Source organism: Siniperca chuatsi, linkage group LG23 (genome assembly GCF_020085105.1).
Source record: "Siniperca chuatsi isolate FFG_IHB_CAS linkage group LG23, ASM2008510v1, whole genome shotgun sequence".
NCBI lineage: Eukaryota > Metazoa > Chordata > Actinopteri > Centrarchiformes > Sinipercidae > Siniperca > Siniperca chuatsi.
Genome location: NC_058064.1, coordinates 2,048,918 through 2,074,013, shown reverse-complemented (window position 1 = coordinate 2,074,013; position 25,096 = coordinate 2,048,918). Strand labels below are relative to the sequence as shown.

At 39.4% G+C, this 25,096-nt stretch overlaps 1 protein-coding gene across 2 annotated transcripts; it reads right to left on the bottom strand.

Annotated features, from left to right (window-relative positions):
- Window positions 1–278: 278 nt before the first annotated feature.
- Window positions 279–24,022, bottom strand: LOC122870952 (myelin regulatory factor-like protein). 2 transcript variants are annotated; one of them, XM_044185393.1, is made up of 24 exons: window positions 23,738–24,022; window positions 20,925–21,085; window positions 19,533–19,626; window positions 18,020–18,081; window positions 16,732–17,158; window positions 15,847–16,062; window positions 15,494–15,689; window positions 14,789–14,865; window positions 14,324–14,434; window positions 14,146–14,239; window positions 13,821–14,021; window positions 12,874–12,982; window positions 12,609–12,718; window positions 11,506–11,675; window positions 9,598–9,759; window positions 9,412–9,483; window positions 8,151–8,197; window positions 7,114–7,275; window positions 6,811–6,858; window positions 5,872–5,956; window positions 4,837–4,911; window positions 4,625–4,736; window positions 2,649–2,731; window positions 279–1,751 (listed from the first exon to the last, which is right to left on the bottom strand). In XM_044185393.1, exons 2-24 carry the CDS (start codon window positions 20,995–20,997, stop codon window positions 1,637–1,639), a joined length of 2,901 nt encoding a protein of 966 aa, XP_044041328.1. In that variant the 5' UTR covers window positions 20,998–21,085; window positions 23,738–24,022; the 3' UTR covers window positions 279–1,636. The 2 variants fall into 2 exon arrangements, with proteins under 2 accessions (XP_044041328.1, XP_044041329.1); XM_044185394.1 differs by having other exon boundaries at window positions 2,660–2,731; window positions 23,738–24,009.
- Window positions 24,023–25,096: the final 1,074 nt, after the last annotated feature.

The window sequence follows — 25,096 nt, the reverse complement described above, 5'->3', positions numbered from 1 at the left end:
GCACTGTGGGGACTCACCTGCATTCTGGGGACCAAAACGTCTGTCCTCACAAGTTTTGAGTGTTTACTTTGGGGTTAAGACTCCAGGGTTAAGGTTAGAATTAGATTTACGTTAAGATCAAGTACAGAAAGAGGCTCGGGAATTAATTTTATCAATGAAAGTCTCCATAAGGTTAACTGACGACATGTTGGCCTTCCATTATGAACCCCCCCTCCCCCGGATCCTCACACTGTAAAAATGTCAAAATGTAAATATTTTAGGTCAAAACAGATGCAATGCGATTTTTAAACTACTTTATTCAACTTTTTCTACCTCACTGTTTATTATTTTTCATTTAACAGAGCCGTCAGGTGTCAGTCATGTTCAGTTTAGCTCATAGAAAAGATGAATTTGAACAGATTCACACTCAGAAACGACTGACTTTTTTTAATGAGTAACTTTTCAGTCAGACTAGTTACACACCTCTCTTGTTTTCTCAGACTAAAGGACATGTTTTTTTCAATTTCAGAATTTAGAAAAACACAGAGAGTTTTGTTGTTTAAAACTAAATTAGAAATAAAGGACACCAGTTGGAGTGTGAACACCAAATTTCTGAGATCAAATTTCAGACTTAATTCTGAGAAGTCTTGTAATTCTCTAAAATCTAACCTTTTTCTTGGAATTTTGAAACTAATCCCAAAGTTTCTTCCACACAGGTGTATTCCTGTTCATGAGAGCAGTATTTTACTGCAAATACACTTTATCATAATAAACTTTATCATAACATCTAAAAACTAAGACCAACCAAAACAGCAAACTACTTAATTCTAGTCACGTTTCAAACGTATTAGTTAAGTTAAAGTATGCTCTAAGGCATTGGTTCACAACCTTTCTGGCTTTTGACCCTTTATAGCCGAGCAACGCCTCGTCACAGGTTGCAAAAGGTCTACCTTATGACTCATGAACTGTTCAACCAAACCCTGATATTTCATTTTCAGTTTTTACAGGCCTAAAAAGGTAAAACTACAGTATTTCACAAGAAAAAAGCAAATATTTGAGAAAAGCCAGAAAAATAAACATAATTTGCATAGCAGAAATGTTTTTTTCCTTCTTCTTTCCTATCTTGATATCACCTTACCCCCCCACCCCAACCAGATTTATCTTGCGACACCCACGAAAATTCCTGAAAAATAATGTCTGAATTTCATTAAATGATTTCTGTACATCAGTGTCATAGTAAATTGCATGTCTGACCACTGATATTCGATTAAAAGTAAATTATTTGAGGGCTGGATGTTAACGAAGTGAATTATGTGAGCTGAATTGTGGGCTCATCTTTTCCATCGGTTCAATCTTTGTTGGTCTGCGTCTCTACAAGCTGAACACTTCCTCACAAAGCAGGAAATACACGAGAATAAAAGACAGTAAATAGAAGAACATAAAAGGAGATATTGTGTATCTGATCTGAGGAACTTCCATTTGCATTTTTGCAATTACGATGTACAATCTATCAGTAAAAGTGACTTATATAACAATAAAAATGCATTTGCAGCTTTAAAAAAACAAACAAAAAACATAAAAGCAGTCTACTTCTTTTACTCTGATTGGCATCTTTGTGTGGCAAATATTTAATATATTTGCATTTAATACATTTTTGTTATTTGTCTTTAAATGTGTGTCTATGAGTGTGTGCAGCGTCTGTAGAAGTGGAAATAGTAGTCAGTGAAGAGCGCCTCTGCGTAGTGATGGTCAGTACTGCAGTCTGCTTGACCCTGAGGAGAGAGACATGTAAGCACTTACATTACTAATATTAATATAGTAAATACTACAAAATAAAGACAGTTGTGTGTCTGTAGACCTATTCAGTAAAAGTGAACAATCTGCAGTAGATTAAAGTAGAAAAAGTAGATTTGTTTCCAAATGCAGCTTACAAACTCTGACAGCTTGTCTTCACTAGCTAATCATATGTTAAGAGCAATTTTAAACAATTTGAGTGGCCCAGCAAACTGGACGGTTTAAGTTTAAAGTATAAAGCTAGTGTTATTTTATATTTTTCTTATTGTCAACAAATCCTGTGAAAAGACCCAAACCAACAACATATTAGTCCGTCTCTCAGTACTCTCTGACTTCCTGTCTGCGGCTCTCAGCTCCGAGCCCATTGGTTCCTGCTGAAGACGTAAATCTTTAAAAACACCTCACAGATCTATAGTTTCCTGTTTAAAAAGGCTCAGTAGTTTCCTCAAACAGCTGCTCGCTGTAGTTTTTATCAGACAAACAGGAGGAAACGGTGCATCTGTTGGGGACTATTTCCAGCGGCGGATGAATCCACATGTGGTGCTGCAGTGAGTGTTTGGGGCAGCAGGACGGTGTGTGTGTGTGAGTCAGAATAAACTACAGTGTGTGTGTGTTCGTGGTGATGAAGGAACATGTCACCCAGTGCAACAGAGCGGCTCACTGATGTGTTTTAATAGTTTCTGGACAACGATGGAGGAAGAAGATCCATCAGGCTGTGATTCACACACACACACACACACACACCTGTTAGCAGATACGTTCGCTGCTGGTTTGAGTCTGCACATGAGATTTGTTACTAATTAGAAAATAATAAATATGGGTGTGGTATGCCATAACCCTTCTTTATAGCAGGAGAAGACGGGAGAGAGAAAAACCTGTTTCTTACAGCCACTGTGGAGCGAAAGTGATACGAGCTGTGATGAAGACGAGCCACGTGAAGAGGCCATTCATGTTCTCCCTGCAGAGACAGACAGAGAGACCAAACCACAGCAATCAGTTCTGGGTTTATTCAACAAAAGGCTCAATTTCCAATAAAACAATATGTCACACAGGCACAACCTCGTTTAACTCCTCTTTGGATTGAAACGCCGTTTCAATTCGAAGCTAACTCTGAATGAATGTCATAAAACATTGTAGGGCTGCAAATAATGATTATTTTCACGATCAATTAATCTGCTCATTATTGTTTCGATTAATCGTTTGGTCTATAAAATGTCAGAAAATTGTTTTTTGTCCAATACTCCAAACCCTAAAAATATTCAGTTTACCTTCACATAAGACAGAGAAAATTAGCAAATGACCACATTTAAGAAGACAGAACTGGGGAATATTTGGAAGTTTTACTTGAAACATTACTTGCATGATAAATGGATTATCAAAAGAGTTGCAGAGTATTTTCTGTCGATTGACTAATCGATTTATCGGCTTCCTGTTACAGCTCTGACACGTACGTAGCTTTAACTTTGCAAATAAAACAAAGAGTAAAACCAAAGACATTTATTGTTTCCGTGCGTGGTTGCCTCTGCTTTCTGACCAGCTCCGTCCTCGGGAAAATATTTGTAAAACAAAACTACAATCCAGATATTTAGCAGAAACTAGGACAGACAAACTTATCATGAAGTTTAATGGAAACGAAAAAATCAAATTAGCCTAAAACACCTATTAAGTGTTTTCTACTATGCTTTCTTATGTACGTCCTGTATGGTACGGTAACGTGTGTCACCGTGTGATTGGTGTCCGTGTCCTGGATTAGCGTGAGCGTGGCTGTGATTAGCACGCTGTCATCCTGATGGGAAACCCTGACAGACATCCATTATTCATCAGTGTTTCCCCACACTTCCTGCATTATTAACTGTAATGGTAACTGAGTTAGCGGACTGGAACCTCAGTGACCCCAATACCAACACACACACACACATACACACAAGTTTAACCAAGCATGTGCATGTATGGTTTTCCATTAAGCTATCAAGCACGGATGTCCAATTTACATCTATGAATTCACAGCTCGAGGAATTGGAGATTAATTAAATGTACATCTTTTTTTCAGTCCAGAAATCTCCATCTTCCATCAGTTGTTCATAAAACACAGAGGTGTGTATTAAAATCCAGTGGTGGAACGTAACTAAGTACATTTACTCAAGTACTGTACTTAATTACACTTTTGAGGTACTTTACTTGAGTATTTCCATTTTCTGCTACTTTATACTTCTACTCCGCTACATCTCAGAGGGAAATATTATAGTTTTTACTTTTATATGACAGCTATAGTTACTAGTTACTTTTCAGATTAATATTTTAAATAAAATGCATATGATAATCTTATAAAATACTTTAATGTTGCTGCTGGTAAAGGTTATTTTTTACTATATATGCTGTCGGGTAGCTTGTGAATGGCAAGGCATCCATAAAGTCTTATCTTTATACACAATAATACTTCATAGTTTCTTAGTTGATTATATTTTGTATTAATAATCTGAATCTGCAAAGAAACTAAAGCTGTCAGACCCGTGTAGTGGAGCAGAAGTATAAAGTAGCATAAAATGGAAATACTCAAGTAAAGTACAAGTACCTCAAAATTTTACTTAAGTACAGTGCTTGAGTAAATGTTCTTAATATTTAAAATTAACAAAATAATTTGAATGAGATCAGGATGAATCAATCCAAAGAATCTGACGGTTCATAATAGTCATCAACCAGAAACAGCAGAAAATAAGTATACACTGACACTTTGCACAACATAGCGACTATTAGGAGAAACAGCGTCGATAGCTCAGAATGTAATCAATCAATCAATCAATCAATCAATCAATCAATCAATCAGCTGGTCATGTGAATCTATGATATTTACCTGTGTGTTTGATGGGTATCTGCTCCCAGTGACGGTGTTTTTGTCCAGCAGAGCAGAGCAGGCCTCTGACTCATCGAAGCTACACAGATGAACCACCAGCAGCTGCGTCGAACTACACAGAAATAAAAAAACATGTGGGAAGAAATGTTCGTTTACTGTTACGTGTTTTAGACCAGATGGTGTTTTGGTTTTTACAGTCGGTCGGTACTTACTTCATGAGCAGCGTGACTCTCATGTTGACTGGGACAAACTGGCTGATGGGAACTCTGTAGACGTATCTACCTGGTCTGAAGGAAACACAGGAAACACACATTTACACAAGCTGTTCACTGACTGAGACACCTAATGACAGTCACTTTTACTCAAGTACTGTACTTAGTACAGTTTTGAGGTACTTGTACTTCAATTGAGTATTTCTATTTTGTGCTGTTACTGTTACTTCTACTCCACTACATTTCAGAGGGAAAGACTGTGTTACTCGTTACTTTACCAAGATTTTCATGCAAAACATGATGAGGATATAATGCATTGCTACAGATTAAATTAACCAACAGTATAGAAAGTAGTTCAAATTAGCGGTAACACTTTATTTTACAGGTCCTGTTATTTCCTTATAGTTTTATAGGGATTTCCTGGAAAGATCTACGTAATTTAGTAAACATTATAAGGAAAGTAGACGATGAATCTGAGGCAGTTATTTGTGTTTAGTTAGTTAGTTAGTTATTGATTTGCAGGAGAATTTCCATGAAGTAAAAACCAAAATCTAGATTACACTAGCAGTTCATTGGAATTAATTAATTGGATGTGTACCAATTCAAACACTGTGTCCATTTTCCTCATAATTTGAACCAAATTACATTTTCAGCTTCTTTCTAGGTAATTACAGGAAGCTATGGGACTAAATGTGTGACTTAGTGTTACTAAATTAGCTACTAGCTACAAAATTATTTTAACAGTGTGGTATTAGTACTTTTACTTAAATAAAGACTGCGTCTGACTGACGTACTGTATACAGTATAGTGTCTTGGACAGGATGTAACACTAGTGCTTCATCATTAAGTTAGGACATGGGTCAAAGTCCACTCTGACTGGCTCTGAGCTTTAAACTGGTTCTTCAACAAGCCTTCAGAAATTCAGTGCTATTCTCTCAGTTAGTATGGCTTTAACAGAAGCTGTTAAATGTGCGTTCACAATAAAAAAGGCTCTTTGTAGCATGCAGATAATATAGTGTGTATTTCTTCACTTACCCATATTTGTCTTTTAGGCAGTATTTGCTGTCAATCACCTGCTGGTTCTCTTTGATCATGAAAGACTGGATGGTGGTGTTCGTCCCTGATGTAGAGAGAGAGAATAATAGAGATATATCAGTATAAAAATGTTTTATCAAAACATTTTTTTTTTGTCAGCTCAGTCTCCGTCCTCACTCCAACGTGACTTGTCCAGCGTTTAATTTGTGTTTATTTAAAGTCTAACAAGACTAAAGCGCCACTAGTGGCCCCAAGAGATTGTGTGTGGGTTGCATGTGCTCTAAATTTAAATTTCTATCTGTTTAATTTTGACCTTTCTTGTGTTTTAAAGCCTCAAAATATCACGTGATCATCTTGTATTCACCGGGTATTTAAATTCAGGTGAACCATCACTCAGTGGATAAGACATCACATGGACTAGATTAATGAAAAAAGCCACTGCAAGGTGTAAATCTTGTTAACAAGCATGGGCATGTTGTGAATCACAAGTCCTTTGCTCTGTTCCTTTAATTTGTTACTGAATACACGTTAGTAGCCTGTAAATCATATGTACTCTGCTGCAGTGCCTTCCTTTACACTAAGACATGTTCACATGGACTTATATGCATTATGTTTAAAGAAAGGTGACAAACTAAACCTATTTAGTAAGGTTAGTACATTTCATGTCTATATGGCTATCTGGTTAGTAGTTAAGATATTTTCTTATCCTATGCATCCTATGGCCCTGCCTCTAACAACGCAGAGAAAGTTACAGACAACTACAGAAGTCTACAGCCATCTACGTCCACCTTCAGGTCGCTCTGATGAATCAATCAATCAAATTCTGTTATTCCCTCATCTCTTAGTTACTGTCCTCTTAACATCCATTCAACTTAATGATGTGTGAAAGCGTCACTGTGTGTGTCTGTGCAGGTTTAAAAAAATTAAGTGAACACTCACAGTCTCTGGCACTTTTCAGCTTGTGATAAAGTTTTTCTTTTCTTTTTTCTGTAGAGCAAAAACACACCAACCTGTTAAACCACAAGTCAGTGTCACATACTTCATTCAGTACTGTAAGTAATATCCACCCAGTGAGGCCTGACTGTGTCTTCATGTGTGATATATCATGAATTTACAGTATAAAGTATACAGTATGCATGCATCAATCTGTTTATATGTGACTGTCTTTCTTTCCTTTTGCATTTCTGTTTGTATTCATGTTATGTTAATATCAACAAGCATTGGACAGTGAGCTGTTGTTACCTGTCAGATCAGACTCGTCTGCTCCAGGTGATTCAGTTGAGGTGATGTTGGAGTCAGTGCTGCCCCCTGCTGGTGGAGTGCAGCAGTACACCTGATCGCAGTACAGCAGGTCACAGAAGTCCACATCTGGGGGCCAGGGGCCAGGTGGACTGGTCGGTGTAACTGGTAGAGAGAAGTGGGAGTTACCGTTATAAAAATAAGCTGTTTAAACCTTTTATTTATCTTCCACCACCCCCCCCCACAGTTAGCATTGCTGCTAATATATAGAAGGATTTAGATCATGTGAAAAAAAAAACTTATTTCAATTCTCCAACTTCAGAATCAGAATCAGAAATACTTTATTGATCCCCGAAGGGAAACCCTTTGTTACAGCAGCTCGCCTTTACGTCAGTGCAAACAGGAGAAAGTACTAGCAAAAAATATAACACACTATAAAAACAATATATCGATATAAGCGTAGCTTATTGAGATTATTAAGATTATTAACATATTGCACAGCAATAATGGAGGTATATAATATCAATATCCATAAATAGGAAAAACTAATTTAAAACACTTTCTACCCTCATTTTCGTAAAGAGCGTAGTTTAAACTATACTTATACACAAGTTACTCAAGTTTAAGAAGAAAAAGGAAAGTAAAAGTTGGAAAAAGTAAGACGACCAGACGGAGCTACGGCAACGGGCAGCATGCGGGCTGGCGCATGCGCACTCATCAACTTTATGAGATTAATCTCAGCATTTAAGTAATTCTCGTTCTAATCTTCTTCTGTAATACGACATCCCTGCTAGATCAATATTTGATAATAACACAAGTTAGCAGAAGCCAGTGTGTTAATGAATGAATTAATGAATAAATCAGTCAATTCATTGATTAAGCAGTTGCTATTTTACACGCTCAGTGGTTATCTGATATTACTCTAAACAGGATAATGAATAATCATTATTATTATTGGCGTGTAAACATGAACATGAGTGGAACATCCTCTGTGTAACTATGTGAACGTAAACAGTCAGGGTTGTGAGGTTGTAGGTTACCTGTGCTGCTCCAGGCTGTGGTCTGCACAGGAACCACGCTGCTGTTACTAACAGACAAGAAAACAACAATAAGCACAAACAACCATCTGAAAGTCCAGAATGGAGCAATGTTTGTTGTTGTGTTACTATGTGGTTGCTAAGAAACTACTAGAATGTTACTAGGTAGTTGTTAAAGGACTCCATGTTGTTAATCTGAGGTTACTAAAAGAATACTAATGGTAGGATGTTACTGGGTGGGTCCAGGTACCAGGTGACTCCCAATGGTTACTAGGACGTCACTAGGTAGGTTCTAGGGTGTTACTAGGTGGTTGTTAGGGGACCGTATGTGGTAACTAGAGTGTTACTCTGAGGTTACAAAGGGAATTCAAACGGTAGGTTGTTAACTGTTGCCAGGTGACTGTAAGTGGTTCCAAAGGTAAGATTAAATGGTAGGGTGTTACTAGGTGGTTTCTAGGTAACTGTCAGAGGTTACAAAGGGAATACTAATGGTAGGGTGTTACTAGGTGGTTTCTAGGTAACTGTCAGAGGTTACAAAGGTAATATTAATGGTAGGGTGTTATTAGGTGGTTTCTAGGTAACTGTCAGAGGTTACAAAGGTAATATTAATGGTAGGGTGTTATTAGGTGGTTTCTAGGTAACTGTCAGAGGTTACAAAGGTAATATTAATGGTAGGGTGTTACTATGTGCTTTCTAGGTAACTGTCAGAGGTTACAAAGGTAATATTAATGGTAGGGTGTTTCTATGCAGTTGCCAGGTGACTGTCAGTGGTTACTATAATGTTACTAGGTATCTACTATCGTGTTACTAGATGGTTGTTAGGTGGCTGCATGTGGTTACTAGAGTATTACTCTGAGGTTACCAAAGAGATTTTAATGGTAGGGTGTAATTGAGTGGTCACTAGGCAACTGACAGTGTTTACAAAGGGAATACTAATGGAAGGGTGATACTAAGTGGTTGCCAGGTGACTATCAATGGTTACAAGGATGTTACCAGTCGGTTTCTAGGGCATTGTGTGTGGTTACTAACATGTTACCCTGAGGTTACAAAAGGAATACTAATGGTAGGGTTACTGGGTTGGTCCACTGGTAGTGGTTGCTAAGGTGTTACTCTGGGGGTTGCTATGACACTATTAATGGTTGTTACTAGGTTTTTGCAAGAGGATATTCAATGGTTGCTAGGTGTTATTTGGTTTATTGCCAGGCTTTTACTAAGTGGTTATAAATGTTTTTTCCTATTACAATAAAAAGGCTTGGTTGTTTACCTGTTGCCGGGAAAGCCTGTAAAGTCTTCCTCCTTCAAATTTAGCAAGTAGAGAGCGGTGATAGAGATGATGCTGCACATACATACATACATACACACACACACACACACCATAATTGTTTTAAATCAATATTTATATTTTTATTATTTCTATGTAGCAAAAACAGGAAGTGACATCATGCCTCACCAGAAAGCCATAGTGGCCAGTAGGGTGAAGACGCTGGCCTGGAAGACTTTGTGCTGCAGACAGTGGCTGTACTTCTGACTCCAGCCTTCCTTCTGAACTTTCCCAGTCTTGCATGCATCAGGACTCGGTGGCGTCGACGCACTGCTGTGTTTCATGGGTTTCCTGTTGGAGAAAATACAAGAATTCCAGCTCTTATTCTGAAATCTCTGATGAACACAGTAGAAATTAACAACAATTACTTGCACTGCAACACAGCTGGTCATATGAATTTACAAACACAAAACAAAAGAACATAACAAAAAGGCAGAGAAGTCAAACAAACAGTCCAGCAAATGAGGAGACAAATAATCAGCAGCACAGATTTCGCTAAAACATGTGCTGAACAAAACAAACAATCCAGTCATATAAGGGAAACTGTGCATAAAGCTATAATAGCATCAATGCAGGGAGCCAATGAGCTCATTTACTGTTACAGACACATGAGGCTCCAACATGATAGAATATGAATCATTAATGTTATTCCTACATGACAACAATTTAAAAATAATGTTTTAAAAATGTTTTGTGAAGAGCTTTAACCAATAATTAATAGATAAGAAAACAATAATGTATCAACACTTTTAAAAAGAAAACTGTCTGTGACCTTGAACACAACTCAGCTGTGTTTTGTTAACGTTTGTTAACCTACTGTCCTTCAACCTGCCTCGTGGAGTTCTGCTTCAGTTAGTCGTTGCCTACATTTCCCACAATACCTTTCAACAAGCCACAGACGGGGCAAAACCACAGCACAACAACTGGCCACCTCACAACTTCACCCTTTCTAATAAGGCTGTTGTTCTTCATTCACACACAAACGCACAGTAGCCTTCAGAGACTTGGTTGTCCTTGAACTGTGATTTGCACTGATGCACTGATAACACTGTAATGCCGCTATTATGCAATAGACACACACACACACACACACACTTTATCTGTCCTTTCGCATGGTGTTACGTATCGTACAGTTTGACCTGAAATGCACTCACACAGAGATTATTACTGCTTTTTTCACTGTTCCTGAGAAAGAACAAACGCATCATTTTAAACTAATTATTCTTGAGTTCGAGGAAGTCTGCAATGGTACTTGATTCAATGATTTACGTTATTTGTGCTGTATATGAAAACTTTAAATATAAAGCTAACTGTTCCACGAAGTCCAATCAAACTTATTAAATCCCTTAAGCAGTAAAAAAATACTCATGTAAAACTGATTTTTGCATTTATTGTATTTTTTATTACTTAAAGGAAGAAAAAATGTCTGAAGATTCATAAAGAAATACAAGGAGTTATAATGAAGGAAAAAAGTGGAAATGTTGTATAGTTGCTAAATTATTTAGGCCTAACAATATATTTACAAATGTCAAATGATCAATATTGTAATAATAATGTAATTGTAATACTATGTAGTCATATTACAATATTATTAAAATGTTTTTAGATTTTTTAAGGAGATATTTGCAGACTGTAGCTTACAAGCCCTGAAACAAAGTTTAAAGACTGAAAGTCAGCTGTGGTATTGAAGTAAAAAGGACCAGACTATTCAGCATCTAATCTCAGATCTCACATTTACAGATACATAGCTAGCTATAGCCAGCTAAACGCTGCTAACATTGTTAATGTAGTTTTTTTGCTTGTTGTCTGTATGTTAATTGTCTTTGAGTTACATGAAAGACACTTAAAATCAAATTTATTATTTATTTATTTATTTTTTCCCTGGTGGATGCTTGTTTGCAGTTGGTTTAAAGAGCCAAAGTAAAAGATATGTAGCCATCATTTGCTGAACATGAATGACCTTTTGTCCACCCCTGTAAATGGTGATATCTACAATGAATGAATAAATAAATAAATAAATAAATAAATAAATGGTACCCAGTGGAGCGCAGGCTCCCTGTCAGGCTCCCTGTCAGGCTCCCTGTCAGGCTCTTCAGCTTGGCCAGTCGGTGGTTCCAGACCTCCAGCTCTTTGATTCGAGTGTCCAGATTGTCGGTGAGCTTCGACAGCTGCTGCACCGCCCCCACGTTCTCCATGAAGATCTGCTCCTGGGGGGAGGAAGAGGAGGAGGGAATCAGAGGAAATACAGATTCCACACAAATTCTTTGTTAACTATACAAAGAACAATTTTATTTCTGTCTCCAGTGAGATTCTCTCCTGCTGGAACAGAGATATAACAATGATGATATTGTTCATATTCAACATCAAATCCCATAAGGTTTGGTTTGGTTTATGGGAGCTGTAGCTGTGGATGGATGGACAGAAAGCACCGAAATGTTTCGATTTTCACTCTGATGAAATAAACCGTTCATAAGAAAACACTTTAAGAACTATAGCTGAAATGATTATGCAATTAAACGACTGGTTGACCGACAGAAATTTAATGGGCAACAATTTTGACAATCAGTGTAAAAGTCATTAATCTTGCAAAAAATCTTTTGCTTTCAGCTTCTCAAATGTGAAGATTTGCGGATTTTCTCTGTTTCACATCATTGCACATTAAACATTTTGGGGTTTTGGACTGTTGGTCGGACAAAATAACACATTTGAAGACACCGTCTTGTGCTCTTTTATAGACTAAAGAATTGATTGATTCATTGAAAAAGATAATAGACAGATGAAACAATCATGAAAACAGTCATTAGTTACAGCTTTGGAAAGCTAACCAGCTTGTGGTTAACTAGCAGAAAGATTGGAATTTGATAAGATGGTCACATCACATTATAATGTTGACAGATGTTGTCAATTTTATTTATATAGCCCAATATTACAAATCATAAATTATCCTTGAGGGGCTTGAAGGTATCCGGTCTGGCATGCAAACAGTTATGTGATTATTTTAAGAACATTTGACGTCTGAAAAACCTAAAGTCATTTCTGCTTTTCGTTGAAGTCAAATAGCAAATGTCACAAATTTGAACAACATTAACCAATAAAGATAAACACAGCACAGTCTGGAGGCAGGAGGGAGAGGAGATTACCTTGTCCACCATCAGGAAGTTATGAATCTTCTCTCCGTCAGAACAGCTGACGTCTCCGACCTCCTTCACCGCTGACGGCAGCAGCTCCTTCACCTCCTGAGCTATTACACCTGAAATATCACGTGATAGTGTCATTTTAAAATGTTTAAAATAATCACAATATTCAAAGCATCACACTCACCTGCTATAACAAATAAATTAGTTTCAATATTATAATATATATCGTGGTAGTATTGTTACCTGTCTGGTGGGTGTGGTCAGTTACCTGTCTGGTGGGTGTGGTCTATTCCCATGGTAGAGGCAAACTCTGGTTTATAATCGAACTCAACGATTCTCATCTGAGTGATTCTCTTCAACTGCTGCTCAGAGTCGACCTGACAAACAAACAGATGAGCACATTTTCAGGAATTTGATGATTAAAGGGACAGTTCGCCCCAAAATCAAAAACACACATGTTTCCTCTCACCTGTAGAGCTGTTTATCCATCTAGATTGTTTTGGTGCGAGCTGCCGAGTTTTGGAGATATCGGCCGTAGAGACGTCTGCATTTTCTTTAATGTAATGGGAATATATGGCGCTCGGCTTGTGGAGCTCAAAGCGCCAAAAAATACATTTGAAAAACTCAACAGCGACGCCTCTTTCCAGAAATCAAGATAATCCACAGGTTTGTCGTGAGCAGTTTCAACTTTCAACTTTTATTTGTCCCCAAAGAGCAATTGGTTTCTTGTAGGAACTATTGGTCGACGGAAAATAGTTCCTACATGAAATTACAGTTGTAAGTGAAATAACTAATAATAACTACCACTAGGGGGTCAAATTCTACACATTGTGGCTTTAAATTTAAATAACAATTATAAGTCTCATTATTTCCCTTGCTTGGTAAGAGACATTCATGTGCAATTCAATTAGATAATGTGAGCTTGAAGTAATAAAAACAGTCAGTAGAAGCAAACTATCACATTGTTGTTTTTGTGAGGAAATTGGTTAGCGGAGGTGGTTAAGTGGTGCAAAGCGAATGTACGACGACGTATCTCAATCAATGTAGTTACGTAGTTAATAATAATCCCGTCACTCATTAAATACATGACCTTTGCCGTGTGATCTGAATTAGCCCAATGTCATATTTCATAAAAATGTAGTAATTCCCTGTGATGTTTGCGGAGGGCTCTTTATCTCATTTATTAAGTATTTATGTGATGTGTCATTGTCTCACCTCCTGTATGTTTTTCTTGGCGCGGCGGTCGGACGGCTGCATGACGGCGCCCATCACCTTGGCGTTCCCGCAGACGACTAACGCCTCATCGGGGGAGTCGGTGTTGATGCCCACTCGGCCTTGACAGACCACGGCATTCTGCACCGCCCCGCGCTGCCACAGGGCGTCCCCGTCCATCTCAAACTGCCCGGGGTTAGAAGCCTGCAGACGGGAGATCGATGACGCTTTCATAAATAAGACACAGAGATTTGTGTGTCTCTGCCGGTGGTTCACACTTGTTGCCTTATTGATTAATTGTTTATTGGTTTAATGTCAGTGTTGTTACCCTGACGATGATTCTCTCTGAAACCAGAGCTGTGAGGAGGAAAGTCTCCTCCCTTCCCACTGCAGCATACAGACCAACCACCATCTGAAAATATCTACCAACAAACACACAATTAGCATGTAGCTCTGACTGGTGTTCATTCATTCATTCATTCATTCATATACCCACTCACACACACCTCTGGTCTGGGTTGGGTTTGCCTTTCTTCCTCATGTTGTTGGCCGTCGTCTCGCTGAAGTGCATTCGGCAGAGTGTTACCTTGGTGATTTTGCCGCTGGGAAGACTGACCCTGGAGGATCATAATTTATTGTTTTTTTTAAATATTTATTTAAATGTTTGTGCTTTTACAACTTATTTAAATACATTGCTTAGAGACAACTGAAAACAAGAGTTACTAGTGAACCATATCAAAGTCCGAACCACTGACTGCGATGAATGGTATCAGAGAGCACGTTTGTGTATGTTTTTGAGCGCAGTGAGAATAGGCTCATTGCTGCCCCTTGTGGCCGTACAGCCGCTTCCCCAAACGTTGTATCAGCACAGATCCAGGACTGTCTCCCACAGAGTGGATCAGACAGTCTGAAATGGTGTTAAACTAGGATACGTTAACTTATAAACAGCTGATGCTTCGTCTGTTTTTTACCTGACAGGGTGGAAGGGCTTCTTGCTGCGGTTGGGCTGAGACTGCTCAATGGTCACCTGGTGGCTTGGAGATTCCAGCTGTGAGGAGTGAAACATACAGGTGTCACACAGAGGAAATACTGAACGCCCCCCTGCTGGTTGTGTTTTCCACAATATTCAGTAGCTTTTTTTAGATTCTCTGGCAACCGAAGTGGACATCTTGTAGATGTCTTACCCAATGTGAGATGAGAAAATCAATTACAGCAAGATACTGTACTCTGTTTCTTGTAAGATACCAGCAAGTCATCCATCCCAGAGTCAGTTGGGTTTTGTTGACAGTAGACTTCGGCCTGACACCCCCACTGAGTTCAGGACTTTTGAAAATGTGGGTGCAGTCACTGCGCACAGCGGTTGTTGTGGTCAGCAAATAGCTCCAATGCTAACTGCTAGGCTAACACTTTCCCCCTGCTTCCAGTGTTTATGCTAAGCTTGGCTAAACATGTCCTGGACCAATCTCTGCGCTGGCTGAAACTGATATGGATCTTCAATGATTCTGTGTTTAGTAGGGAATAATTAGTTTTTTGGATGCATTGTTATGCCGTTCATTGTAGCTTGAAGGCAAACTGAATTGTGAGATTAGCATAATTTATCTTAATTCATTAATGTCTATGTAACGAAGGGAATGCACACTTCTTCCTTATATTTGGGTGGAGAGTCTTGTAAGCACCTTGACCCCGAACACTTTTATCTGGAAGTGGTCGACCTCCTGTGGCCCACTCGGCGTTCTGACGTACTGCGGTTCTGCGGCCACGCCAATGTGAACAGTGACCTGGAAGTGGTTCTTCTTTTGGCAGACAAAGGCCTCGTCAGCTGCAGAGTAGATGAAGCCTTTATCTGTGTCGATGTGGTAGGCAGGAAGAGACCTGGAAAAGGAAACAGGAAACTGAACTCCTTGGTGCTTGGTGTTAGGATGGTGATATCAGTTGGTCTGTCCAACAGTTTGGTGCAGAGCAAGATATGTCAACAACTACTGGCCAGATTTAAAATCAAAAACACTGATTCAGCTGGTTCTGTACTCACAGTGTCTGGTAGCTGCTGTCGTACAAAGTGCTCCACTGTTCCGGCCTGTACTGATCCCAAGTCAGCAGCTGGTAGGATCCCACACTCAGTCCGCCACCACCGACGCCGTGCCCTACACTGCCGCCACAAGTCCCGTCGCCTTCACTGCAGGAGGCCTCAATTTCCGCCGATGGTTCCTCAGACTCAGATCTCCTCCTCTTTTTGCTGTCTGGGGAGCTGAAGCAGGATGAGACAGACAGATTAGCTCAGACCAAACAGCCAATCACTGACTGACCGAGTCACCATTTTGTCTGTTTATCACCACAGTTAAATCTGTGATAACTTTGCTCATCTGAAAGCTAGTTTTTACCTCATTATGTCAGGTATAAATAAATATGATTCTTCAGCCAGGCGTGACTGCGAGCGGAGCGCAATGACTTCAAACATGACATCTCATCATTTACGTTCCAGGACATTGAAAAGGTGACTGCCAGAGAGAGGTGGCAACGTCGATGAAATACTCAATAGAAGAGAAGTACACTGGATATTTAATTTGTAAACATTATCCCCCAAAGGACTGAATGATGAGATACCATGGCAGGTCATGCTCTGAGGAGTTTCGGGATTATATAAACCTACTTATGGTAAACTCAAGATACAAGTAGTACATATGATTACACAACTTGGAATGACTTATGAAAGCTCCAAGGCCGAAACGTTAGTATGATCAATAAATTGTGATGCTGAGCAACAACGGTGTGCGGGATCTTCTTTTCTCAAGACCGAACGCACCTGCATCTGAGATAGTTGGATGTGCGAATATCTCCTTTGAAAAAACTGTGAAAAAAATAGCGACTTAATAAAGAGTAAAAGTCACAAAACTGACAATGTTGAAGGTTAGCTTACCAGGTGTGCAGCGTGGAGGTGGAGCCCAGCAGACAGGTTGAAGGGGGCGTGACTAAATCTGGGACCAGGCCTGGACCTGTGCACAGTGTGGCGTAGCTGTTCGAGGTGGGCAGCGGCGGCGAAGGAGGTGGGGGAGGGGTGTAAACCTGTGAGCAGCTTTCTGGACTCAGGTAATGTGTGTGTTCAGGTGAGTGGTGTGTGTGCTGGTGCAGGGGGGCAGGTGGAGCAGGTGAGGCCCCAGGCTTGATGTAAGTGTTAGTGAGGCCCAAACTGCAGAGCTGATCGTGGGTCAGCATCTCGTGGTGGGCAGGGGCGGAGCCTCGACTCTTAAAGCGACAGGTCGAAGAGGGGGCAGGCCGTTGTGTTGGCTGGAACACTTCATGTGTGGTCTGCTGCCTGGACCAATAGGGCGGCTCGTAGTGGAAATCTGCCAATCAGGGAAGTACAAAATATTAGCAGACAGTTTCACCCCATTAGCTAATTTTCTAAGTCGAAACACACTCAACCAGAGTCTCAGTCACACCAGTATTTATAGCAAAATTATGGACAGAAATCAGTTCATTTCAAAGAAGTTGCCGCGATCTGTAGAAGCTTTCATGTAAAGTTTAACTTGAAGTTATGTCTGTATGTATTTAAACTTTGATGTGAATTTGAGCCACTGACAAATCGTAAAACCATGTTGATAGCGCTGACCTTTAAAGGGAACAGAGAGCCGGCGAGGAAGCTAACATGTTAGCTGTGTATGTGTGTTAATTTAACATAACCTCGCTCTGTTGGAGTATAAACTGCTACACAAAAGAAATGCGACACATTAACTGTGTTAACTTACTGGGTAGCGACTTAGTTAGCCAACTGGTAGCAAGCCAGCTACCTTGGTAAGCTACTTTGGCTGGCTAGCATGCTACTGGTTAGCTTGCTAGCCACACTAGCTAACGTTTTGCTGTGCCCTTTCCCGGTGTTACTGGGCACAAAATGTTTCGGTTGTCAGGTGTGTGAATATAGTTAAAGAAACTAATCTGGCAACTTTAGGGTTTCGGGGAAATTACAAGAGTTTACAAGCATGCATGTGACAATTGGCTTTTAAATACTAAAAATACAATAAGACAATAAATACAACTATTCTTCTGGTAATTCAGTATATGTCGCTTATTTTATCAGCATCATCTACAGTCCAGGAGAGTAACAACGCTTGACTGCTCAAGTCCAGACAACTTTCAAAGAAAAACATTTATTATTTAATTAAAACTCTTCTCGCAGTAAACGCAGAGGTTGAAGCTGTGAACGGTACCTGGTATCTGTGCAGGTGAACAGGCTTCCGAGCTCGAGTCAGGAGGAGACTCAGGAAGCATGCTGGGAAAAAAAAAAAAACACACAAACAAGCAAAATACGTGAAACACAGAGACTGGTTAACACATCACAGTGTTGTGAAACATCTGGAAACCCCAGTGATCTTCAGCCGGAAGCTCACAGACTGGATCTAATTGGTTTCATTGATTACTTCAGTTAACTAATTAAGATCTTTGTTTTTTTTTTTACGGTTTCCAAAGTTTTTTTAATGTCTCCCAGTTTTGTGGAGAGATTTTATAATAATTTCTGTTGTGTGGCATCTCCAAGCTCTGGCCTCTGGTTTCCATGGTCAATTTCAATTTCATGGAAAACTTTATTTTTATTTTATGTTGTGCTCTGGAAAGTGGTTTTTGATAAAGCGTGTTTCACAGTATGTTGTTTTAATTGGAGCTCCTCAGAGCCGGCCCTGCACATTAAGCGATATAAGCAGTTGCTTAGGGCCTCTAGAAAAGATTTGTTTTAATGCCCACGAGACAATAGCGAAATAAAAATTTAACTTCCTAAACAAAGACTAGATTTTGTCTAGTTTGATTTAGATTTTTTGCCATTTATGCCAACAAATAGTGACAAAACAATAAGTTCAGAGACGGGCAAAATGAACAATTTAGGTGTTGTAAGTGAGTATTTTACAGTCCCCTGCAAAACAAGCAGCCCCAGGATTCTGTGGTAAAAAGAAATCACATTTTCTGCGGCTGATAAGTTAAACAAAGTTAATGAACAAGACAAGAACGAAAGTCCACAAAGTCCAGCTATTCTTCCGCAGTTTGCATTATGTCTTTTTGGTCATGTCATATCCTTTCTACATCTTACACATGAAGACAGGTGAGCTTCAGCCCTTTCCAATGAGAGCATTAAAATATGCATCAAATTTAAACCAGATCAAGCAAAAGTCCCTGAGAAGGATCATTCATGGAGTCAGGGGGTAATAGACAAATACTGTTTTACTATTTAAAGATAGCGTTGCTGCTAATGGGTCCCACTTTAGTCTTTACATGCTTATTTGTACATTTTGTGTGCTTTAACTGATATTTACAATATACAAGTTGATTCAGTGCCAAGTGGCAACGCGTTAGAATGGGGGGCACCCAAACCAAATCCTGCTTAGGGCCCCCAAAAGTCTAGCGCCGGCCCTGGATCTCCTGGTTCTGCAGAGAGCTTTCTGTATTCTGTACTTAGCTGATAACCAACCAGGTCAACGCTGTTCGTGTGTGTGTGTTATGTAACAGTATGTGTGTCCAGGAATGAGGTTTGTCCTGTTGCCACAACCACTACTCTCACTACGTCTTGATAAAATAATAAGTGTGTGTGTGTGTGTGAGAGTGAGAGTGTGTGTGTTAGTGTGTGTGTGTGTGTGTGAGAGTGAGAGTGTGTGTGTTAGTGTGTGTGTGTGTGTGTGAGAGTGTGTGTGTGTGTGTGTGTGTGTGTGTGTGTGTGTGTGTGTGTGTGAATCTTACAAGCTGCTGGGGTCCAGGTCATTGCTGAGGTACTGCTCCAGAATGCTCGTATCCACGGCGACAGAGCTGTCCATCACACCACTCACATCCTGACCTGCGTGCACACACACACACACACACACACACACACACAGTAATCAATAGTTCTTGACTGTAATGACCAGAGGAAGAGAAAGAAATAGATTAACATACTGTATGTGTGTAGATTTATTACAATCAGGGTGAGAGTTTTCAAGACATTTAAAAAGTAATAATTCATATAAAGTCGATAATATATATAGATGAGAAAAAAGGTAAAATGTGCGTGAATACCACTAAAGAAGAGTGTGTGTGTAAGTAAACAGTGGTCACATGTCAACAATTGTAGAATTAGCTGGATGAATTCAAAGGAATGCTCCTCAAGAACAACTATAACTTCCTCAAGGACCCCTTGAACCTTGTTAAGGACCAACTAAACCTCCCCAAAAACCTCTGGAACCTTTTCCTCAAGGACCACTAGCACTACCTTAAGGACAACTTGAATGTCCTCAAACACCACCAGAAACACACCAGGAAAGCTTAAAACTCCTTAAGAACCCACGGAACCTGAACTTCTGCAAGGATCCATATATCTGCTTCTACGACCCTTGGAACCACTTCAAGGACCACTTGAATCTCCCGAAGAACCTCTCAACCCTTCTTAAGGACCAGTAGGGCCTCTTCTAGGATTCCTGGAACCTCTGTAATAACCACTTGAACCTCTTCAAGTACTAGTGGAACCTCCTTCTCCGGGACCACTGGAACTACCTTTAGGACCTTTTGAACTTCCTTGAGGCCTCCTGGAATGTCTTCCTCGAGGACCACTAGAATCACTTAAACCTCCCCAAGGAGGACCACTTAAACCTTCGATTAGAACCTACTTAGGGACCCCTGGACTGTCCTCTTCAAGGACCAATATAACCTTCTCAAGGAGCCCCCCCCCCAAGGTCCACAAGAACTACCTGTACCTGAAGGACCAATTAAGAATCCTCAAGGACCCTGGAACCACTTCAAGAACTAATTGTGACCTCCTGAAGGCCACATGAACCCCCCTAGTGACTCTTGGATCCTCCTCAGGAAGCATATAACGTCTTCAAGGGCAACTAGAACCTCTTTTACCTTCTGAAGGACTCCTGGAAAGTCCGAATGGCGACTAGAGCCTCATTAAAAAAACGTTAAAGCTCCTTAAGAAGCCGGTGCTTCTGCTTGTGCGGCCTTTTTAAAAATATAACCAAATAAGTCTACAAGTGTCCTTCTTCCGCCTCAGAACATACGTTATTCTTCCCTCATATTTTAAAGTTATGACAAATCAAAGCATGCAACATAAGCAGAGATGACATGATGTAATGAGACTGACGACAGGTACAAGCTCACCGCTGAAGAACTGCTGCAGCGCCTCGTTCTCTCCCAGCACCTGGAGAGGCAGCCGGCCCGCTCCAGGCTCCATGCTGCCCAGCAGGGGGCGCTGCAGCCGGGGGAGCGGGGAGGGATTGGGGCCCCCGCTGGAGGTGCTGCTGCAGGGCCGGGGACAGACACTGACAGTGAACGAATAAATAAAGAAATAAATATGTAGAGCTTTTAAAGTAAATTTTAAAATAACCGAACATAGAATAGTTAAAGCAGACTCAGAGCAACAACAAAAACAACAAACAATAACAATAAAATAGAAGAAAACCCACAACTTCTCTCTACAATATAAATTATTTCCCCTCACGACAAATGGAAGAGAGACCTTTTTTTTTTAAACTTAAAGTGTCCTACAGTCGAGTACTTAAGTACAATTTTGAGGTACTTGTACTTTACTTGAGTATTTCCATTTTCTGCTCCTTCATACTTCTACTCCGCCACATCTCAGAGGGAAATATTGTGCTCTTTACTTCACTACATTTACGTGATGACTTCAATTACTTTACAGATTAAGATTATTACTACAAAATATAATCAACAAATTAACTATGATGTATTATTATAGATTAAGATTCATGTTTATTGATAACCAGCAGTATATAAAGCACTTAAAATGAGCTCCACCTTCAGCAGCTGCAACGTTAACGTGATGAACACATTAATGCATCAATAATTACAATAAAATAATATATATTATTCTGAAATGTGCCATTCTGCATAGTGAGTACTTTTACTTTTGGTACTTTAAGTATATTTTAATGCAGATACTTTTTGTACTTTTACTTAAGCAAAATTTTGAATGTAGTATTTCTACACTGTGGTGTTACTACTTTTACTTCAGTAACCGATCTTCTTCCACAGATTTGAATCTGGCTATAACTCTGATCGCATCCCGTTGCATAAGATGAACGGCCTTTCTTGTATGTGTTTAGTTTAGTTCGCACTTATACAACAGCATAAAAAAAAAAATCTAAAACAGAAGTGATGTGTCAGGAGAGGTCAAGAAGCTGTATATGTGAATGGTTTTGGGGGGTTTTTGTTCCGTTATTTCCTGTTTTATTTTGTAATACTCTCCCTCCCTCTTGTGTCTGTTAGCTTTGCTTCCTGTCGTTGATTGCTTCGAGTGTTTTCACCTGTGTCTCGCTGTCTCCCTCACCTAAGTGTATTTAAGTCTTTAAGTTTTTTTGTCAGTTCGTCCCAGATGCTATGTTGGTTTTGGTTTCTCTGATGTTGGATTTATATCTGCCTGTTACCTGTCTGGTACCTGCCCACCTGTACCAAAAATATACAAATATAATGTATACAAAAATGTCTATTTTCTCTTTTTTGACAACAGGGTTTCTACTAACTGATAAATCCAATAATCAATCAAATGCAGGACGTTCCAAAATGTCCAAACATTTACTAATCTCTCTTAAAACGGCCTCCTCTCGGTTTATCCTCTCCGCTGTTGCCATTTTATGTCTTTATGTACTTTCAGTATTATTTTTATGGACCTTGCGTTTTATGATTCCATTGCTTTTGTCTGTAAAAGTGATATACAAATAAAGTTTATTGTTATTACAGGGATTTTAAGGTTTCGTCACTTACAGTATTTACTGTTATTAATGAATAAGGCAACCTTTTTGATCGCTTGCTTACAGATGATTTCCTCTATTTTTTCTGGGAATTTGATGGTTCAGCAACTTGGGAGAGTTTGTATACTACATTTTTTTTGTACAGAGGAAAAGAAAACGCATGGTAGATATGTTATAAAATGATTCCAGTATCTTTAGACTTGATATACTTTAATTTTAGGCAGCGCCAGATTAACCTCTAGGGACCCCGGGGCAAAAATGAGCTGTGGGCCCCCAGAGGGTCTGGGGCAGTTTCCTGCTTTGGCTGGTTGCTAATCCAGTTTTGCTTTTAGGCCAACGAAAAATAGATTCATTAAGAGCTGTAGTCTATTGGCGCCTCACGACACTTTGCTTTGGAGAACATAAACATGCTTCTTTGACCCCTCTGATTAAATTTCATAATCAAATAAAGGAATTTGGTCTAAAGTTAGAAACGTTTCCTGATTCAAGAAATATTTGATCAAAGATAAGAAGTAAAAAAAATGTGTGCAAGCATTTAATACCAACTTTTGACACTTAAATACTCAGACATATTTTACTTGGTGTTGAGAAAGTAGCGAGGTTCGATACCTGGCGCTAAAAAGGACTCCACACTTGGAAACAGAATTCAGACCTTCATGTCGGGAAATAAAACTTACAGAACGAGCAACTGAAAAGTTAACTAGATAAATCAAACGCGAAAAATTACCCATAACTTCAGTATTTCTAAAACTCTGGCTATTCCCTCTGTGCGACACATTACTGTAGTTGCTGCCTCATTTAACACGTTATTATTCTCTAATATAAATTTTTGTTGTCTCCTAAAATGTAAATTCAACTCAGAAAGGAAAGTTATCAACCAGAGAAAGCATGTTTGGAGCTCTCTTTATTAATATTTAGGATGATTTACAGTAATAATTGGAGTTCTGTATATTAATATTTAAGATGCTGATTATGTACTAATCAATCATTAAGCACTTTTGCTTTTGACAAGTCTTATTTTGAAAAACCAAAGTGAGCGCATGTGAAATTGTTTGAAATATCGATACGTTTTTATTAAATGTTCCTGTTTTCATCCAGGTTTTCTGATGTCTTACTTCATAATTCACTTTAAAAAAACAAACAAACCTAAACTGCAACAAGGATGATGAAAAAACAGCAGCAGACATATTTGTTCAAACACACCTGTCTGTCTCTCCAAGATGGCCGCCAGTCAGGCGCTCAGCGGTGATCTCTGAGTTTATCCGACTTGCTCGTCCTCAGGTACAGTCCATCCGTGAGGCTGGATTCAGGGTCAGATATTGGACACAGAGTTCCTCCAAATTTGTCAAATCGTCTTCTGTGGTTTCAGTTCAGAGAAATGTTTCCTTTCAGTTATGACTTCTTCTTCTTCTTCTTCTTCTTCTTGTTGTTTGTGGCGACTGTGGATCGTCTCTGTCCGCCAGCTGAACTTTGAGCTTTGAACAGGAAAAGGTAAAGGATAATTCACACACCTGACGCAGGCGTATAACACACCTGTGTGTGTGTGTGTGTGTGAGATGAAGCCATAAACCAGGCGGTCGTCTGACTGGAAGTCCACACACAGACACACGTTTGTATCACTATACTTGTGAGGACCCTCATTAACCCTTAAATCCTAACCTTAAAAGGAAAAGTTTGACATTTTTGGAAACAGCTTTCTTGCCGAGAGTTAGGTGAGAAGATTGATGCCACTCGCACGTCTGTACAGTAACTATGAAGCTAGAGCCAGCAGCCGGTTAGCTTAGCTTAGCAAAAAGACTGGAAACAGGGGGACACAGCTAGCCTGGCTCTGTTTAAAGGCAACAAAATACACCTACCAGCACCTCTAAAGCTCACTAATGAAGAATCTTGTGTGTTAAATTCGTATAAAAAACGTGTAAAAACGACAGGTTGTGGTTTTATGGGGGCGTTACGTGCCAGACTTCTTCTTGGCCGGAAGCAGTGACTTCCTGAATCCTTCCTGAAGGGATTTTTTTCAAATTTTGGACAGAGCCAGGCTAGCTGTTTCCAGTCTAGTAAGCTAAGCTAAGCTAACGGGCTGCTCGGCTCTAGCTTCGTTTTTACCGTACAGACATGAGTGGTATCTCTACACAATGCCGTAGTATTTGCTTCTCGGTCCTCATATTAAAAGGCTTTCACCAAAGAAGGCTGTTTAGTTATTCTTACATTTGCTGCCTGGAAAAATATATTATTGAAATAGATTGATAATGCCACCTACAATCAGGGACTGGCATAAGCTAATATTTGAGCTAAAAAAAACTAACCTACAGATTTGAATGTAGAATGGATGATTTCTATTAAACTTGGACATCTTTCGTTCGTCAAAGTCTTACAAATATTAGACAAGTATTAAAAGGGATGATATACTGCAGTAATGAAGATTAGCAAACTGACATTGTTCGGTTATAATGTGGGATTTTCTTTGTTTCTTAAAATTATAAATAAGTTGTTTTTATCTATTTTATTTATTGCATCACTGCAACAATCCAGTGATGTTTTCACATTTGTATGAGTGTGCAGGTA

What these genes read in the sequence shown, in the direction of transcription:
- LOC122870952 (XM_044185393.1), bottom strand. Translation starts at nt 20,997, where the DNA reads ATGGAGCCTGGAGCGGGCCGGCTGCCTCTCCAGGTGCTGGGAGAGAAC. An exon ending in CAGAGAGAATCATCGTCAGG is followed by an intron (nt 14,022 to 14,145) that starts GTAACAACACTG and finishes TCCCGTCTGCAG; the next exon opens with GCTTCTAACCCCGGGCAGTT. An exon ending in CTGGCCACTATGGCTTTCTG is followed by an intron (nt 9,484 to 9,597) that starts GTGAGGCATGAT and finishes ATGTATGTGCAG; the next exon opens with CATCATCTCTATCACCGCTC.